This window comes from Pinus tabuliformis, chromosome 2_2 (assembly GCF_031772625.1).
Source record: "Pinus tabuliformis cultivar Carrire ecotype Pingquan chromosome 2_2, CPIR1, whole genome shotgun sequence".
NCBI lineage: Eukaryota > Viridiplantae > Streptophyta > Pinopsida > Pinales > Pinaceae > Pinus > Pinus tabuliformis.
The window spans coordinates 1,292,393,709-1,292,398,853 of record NC_142300.1 but is presented as its reverse complement, the minus strand read 5'-3'; the positions used below and the strand labels follow the sequence as shown (position 1 = coordinate 1,292,398,853).

At 33.9% G+C, this 5,145-nt stretch overlaps 1 protein-coding gene across 1 annotated transcript; it reads left to right on the top strand.

Moving 5' to 3' along the window:
• On the top strand, positions 1 to 832 carry LOC149198225 (uncharacterized). The gene has a single exon (XM_089404093.1). The coding sequence runs from the start codon at positions 101 to 103 to the stop codon at positions 710 to 712; it is 612 nt and encodes a 203-aa protein (XP_089260219.1). The 5' UTR covers positions 1 to 100; the 3' UTR covers positions 713 to 832.
• The last annotated feature ends 4,313 nt before the right edge of the window (positions 833 to 5,145 follow it).

Below are 5,145 nucleotides of genomic sequence, written 5' to 3'. Positions count from 1 at the left end.
CCCCATCGCTACACACAAACCAGCAGAGCAGAGGAGAAAAATTTCCCTGCACACTCTCGATCGCTACACACAGACAAACAGAGAAGTAATAATATCGAGGATGGGCACTTACATTTCTTGCCCTTTGAACACTGGTCCTTCCACCACTGTGAAAGTTATCCATTGGAATGGCAGCATTCAGGACTTTCAGAGGCGGATAAAGGCGGCAGAGCTGATGCTGGACAATCCTCACCACTTTGTATGTCACGCCAACGGCTTGCAGATTGGACGTACCATTAATCCTCTCACGGCAGACGAAGAACTGGATTTGGGGCATCTCTATTTTCTTCTGCCCATGCTCAAACTGCACTCGGTACTCTCTGGGACAGACATGGCCTCCCTGGCATTGAAGGCCAATTCCGCCATGAAACCTGCGAACAGGCGGAGCTCCGGCACCAAAATACTCCCCCCCCTTGATGATTTCATCCGTCCCCTTCCACCAGAAATGAAAAATGTTGTATTTTTATTGGAGGGAAAAGAAATTATTGGGGCGCAGAAGGAGCAGATTGCGGTGACGAAGTTGAATTTGGAAGACGATCCAGAGCTGTCAACAGCGCTTGCGCAGCTGAGATTGAAGGCAGGCAAATCGTGGAAGCCAAAGTTGGAGACCATTGACGAATTCCGGCCAAAGCTTCGGGATCTCTTGCAGACGAATATTGAGGAGTTATGGTAGCATGGATGTTCCCATTTAAAAAAAAAAAAAAAATCTGCTCGCTTCATTGGAGAACATGGATGAATCATGTATATTGATCTCCCAAAACACACATATACTTCTACATCCTTCGGAATTACGAGTTATTTACCAACATAATTTTTACCCGTCTGAATAGATTCGAGATCTCAGATGATTCTGCATTGTTCTTGGCACAACGGTTATGGTGATATCATTCTTGGCACAATGGTTATGCTGATATCAGATGCTTATAAATTATGCTCATCAGAATCTCATTAGCTTGTTTTGAATACTTTATTTTAATATTTAATTAATTACAAATACTTCTAATTAGAAATTTAGAAAATAAATCACTCATTACACCATTTAAATGTAATAAAAAAATTAAAAGATTAAATTTAATTATATATTAAAAATATAATTAATATAATGAAAATTATTGCTAATTAAAAATATAATTTAAATTATAAAATATTATTAATTTAAAAGGTCAGAAATTAGATTTGTTTTACATTTTATTGTTGATAGAATATGTTTAAATTTTATAAATTAGATTTAATTTTAATATTTTATTTTATATTTAAATTTTTAAATTTATTTATTTTTAATGATGATGGTGATTAATGTTTGCTTAGACCAAATTTTGGTCTATCGGACTTAAATAAACAAATTATTTATTTTGATTCAAGACTTTATTCCTATGTTCAAAAAGCTTGGAGAGAAGCATCTCGAGCTCACTATAATATCTATATATAAAAAGTAGTATTTTATGAAATTTACTGTTAGAATATAATTAAAAGCTTGAAATATTTATAATGAGTTATGAGAGCTATTTTTTTTTTCCAGAGGTAGACAAAATAGGAAAACCATAGCCTTCGACATACAGATTATCAAACACATACATGCTACTAACAGAGTTGCAACTATATAGCCGTCAAAATTGGCCACAAAGCAAAATAACTTTGTAAAACATTGTCATTCAACAAGGGAGTCTCCTAACATTGCTTCAGGTTGATTTGCACCTAATTTTTTTCGAGAGCTTTATTGACTTCTTGCATGTCGTGAGGAGAAGAGGTCATTCAATTAGAAACGGAGAGAATCGATTTCATCATTCTAACTATTAATCTGAGCCTGAAGCCTCTACATTCCTTTGAACATATATAGAATCATCTCTGAATGCTAGAGAAAATGTTGTTGAAGAGCGTGATAATCAAAGTGTGCATTTACAAGGGGATGACGACAAAGAGGGCACGAATCCAAGCTCTTTGGGGTGTCCCCACTTTTCTCTTTATGGTTGCAATTTTCCATTTGAAACTAATATCCGATAAGCAGAGAATCTAGACCCCTAAAACCAGTGGAACCCAACTCCAATTCTAAAGAAAAAATTGCAAGACAATAAGTGGGATTGCATCAGAGGTGAAGACAGAGGAATTGCCAACAAAAGAGCTCAGGCTAGAGCCCTGGTGAATAAATATAGAGTAGCAGGAGTAATTCCATAGTTATACTCGCAATGTGCATAAAATCCTAGAGTTGATTGAACCAGAGACTGTTTTTGAGGCCTTCCACCTAGACTATCACTCTCCTAATTACATGCAGCGAGAGAGGCACGAAACTTCAATTCATCCAGAGGCAACTTCTTCTACAAGGTGAGAGGCCAATTACAAACCTTGACATCAAGAAGCAACCATACAATGGAATGGGGTGCTTGAATAGTCGACTTAAAAGAGATAAAGGGGGTGGGGAGGGGGAGAGTGGGGAGGCGGAGGGGTGCTAAACAACATCAAATTTCCAAAAGGATGGAGCTACAAGCCATGAAAGATAAAGCCCCTAAAAAGCACCATGTTGTTGCTTGAACAGGGAGAAAACAATATCGAAAGCTCACATTGACCAAAATCACTACTCACTCCCAAAAGAACAAGATTTCCATAACTAAAGCGCTACTAACCTCCATGAATGAATAATTTATTCCTGGTACATCCCACGTAGCATCTATCATATCTTCAAGGATGGGCATTAAATCACCCAAGTCAAATTTCATGGTTGGGCCTTGCTTGCAAGAAGGGAACTAAAACCATATCTATCTAATCAAATCTACCTGAGGGGAGGGACGAGGGGGCTCATGGCTTTCATGCTTGTCGCCTGCCACCTCATTGGAGATACCTCTTTTCTACATCCAGATTGATCAGTGTGCATTCATTTGGATAATGGGTGCAATCAAACCATTGGCATGGATATTTAATTCATATTTAATCCAAGGCTTCCTGACTTAGCTCTTATTTTGGCCTTAACTTTAGGAGGTAGGGAGCATGCCTTTCTCATGGTTGATGTCAAGTTATAAATCTCCATCCCATTTTTCCATTAATTTCAGTTTGTCCCTTATCCAATAGCAAACATGGTTGGCTTGCTTATCTGCCTTAGAATTTTGGTTCCTCAGGATGTGGAAGAAGCCTTTATTCAAGAAGTTGTCCAAGATACTCTTGATTGTGAGGAGGTTTAAATTATTGGCCTTTAGATTTGATCCATAGTGAAAAAGTTGAATAGTTATGAGAGAGTCCCTTATAATTGTGATCCTTGGAATAACTCTTTCCTTAGATAATTGAAGGCCTAACAAGAGCCTATACTTCTCAGCCATGTTGTTGGTTTCTTTACCAAAACCCTAGGTGAACTTAATTTCATGTTACTCATTGGGATCTAGGAGAATCCATCCCCCTCTCGTCGCCCCATTTTATCTGATAATATATAAAAATTTAAATCTACTTTTTTATTTTTTATTTAGTAGTATTTAAAATATATATAATTTATCAAAGTGAAAAGATATGGTGCAAAATTAATAATGAAGTATGAGGAGCCTATCCATTTATACGAAGAATCAATTAAGAATTTAATTAAGTAGATGTATGAAGATGTTTTTTTTATAGGTGGTTCACGGGTGGCCGCTACATCCACGGAAAATATGGACAGATCAACCCTGAAGAGAATCTTTTAAAGCCCTTCGGCCATACTAGCAAGACCTAACCCCAAGGGCGTTAAGGAGAATTGACCCTGTGACCTCCCGATCAGTGAGGTACTTAACAACGGAGACTCAACCAGTTGAGCTAACTCTTGGGGCTAGATGTATGAATATGTTACTATCGTTATTAAGTGATTAAGGTAGTCGTGGTGAGAGTTTTAATATTTTTTTGTTATTACACTATGATATCTAATGATTTATTTTTCTATGGATCACTATTAGTTTAGCATTAACTAATACAAGTTAAAATATTTAACTTTGAAAAATAACTATTTATTTTTTAATATTATTAAAAGGCTACTTTTTAAACATCTGATTGGAAATAATTTGAAGGTCTTACAATAAATACTGTAAACTTTGAAACGGGAATTGATACTGTTACCCATTTTGTAGAGATAACAAAAAAGTGACCCGATTTTGAAAAGGGGTGATGCAGAACACACTTGTTTTTTTTAGAGCATAGTTTTTGGCACTATAATTTTTTTTTTATGTACATTGCATTTTAGAATGTAGTGATTTTGATGCTAATTTAAAAAAGTGGTAATTCTACACCATGCATTTTTTTAAAAGGTTTTTTTTTTAATGTATGAAATGCAAATATTTATTTGGTAAATTTAATAATTTTTGAAGTGGTCTTCTTCTTCATTTTTTTTTTGTAGTGAGGTTTTTATTGTTTTGCATATTTAAAGAAGAATGTCGATATTTTGAATTTTCGATATTCTACATATTTATACTTTGTTAATTAATTTTTTAATCCAGATGAAATAATTGCCTCTAAAAAACAATATTTTTTAATAAGTGACATAAAAATAACAGTTTTTAACATAAATATAACTAAAAAACTATACATTTTGATAATTTTTTGCTAGAAATGACATGTCAAAATCACAATTTTTACAGGAATTTTTTAACTAAAAATGGTTTATATATATATATATATATATATATATATATATATATATATATATATATATATTATTTATTTTTTTATTTTTTTATATGAATTTCATATCAAAAAAATAATGATAATCACCTTTTTTTTTCAAAAAATAATGATTAACTTAAAAATTAATGCGAAAAACACATAATACAAATATTGAACGCATAACAACCTTAATTGAGTGTAGATTCTTTTCATAAAATGTCAAAGTCAAAACATTACGAGTATAACTAATTAATAGTTACAAAAAATGAGCTTGATTTCCAAGCTTTACTTAAATTTAATCAACAATGTCACGTAATCCAAACTCTTCGTCCTCTAGAGTTTCATCATTGTCTTCTTCTACAATATTTTTTGCTTCATTTTGCTCATTTTCCTCTTCTAATGGATCTTTGATGTCTGCAAATCTTCCAATGTATGCCTTTCCAATCATTCCGTGTAATGGTGGTTGGGGTTCCTTTGCCTTTTTGCCACACATGAATC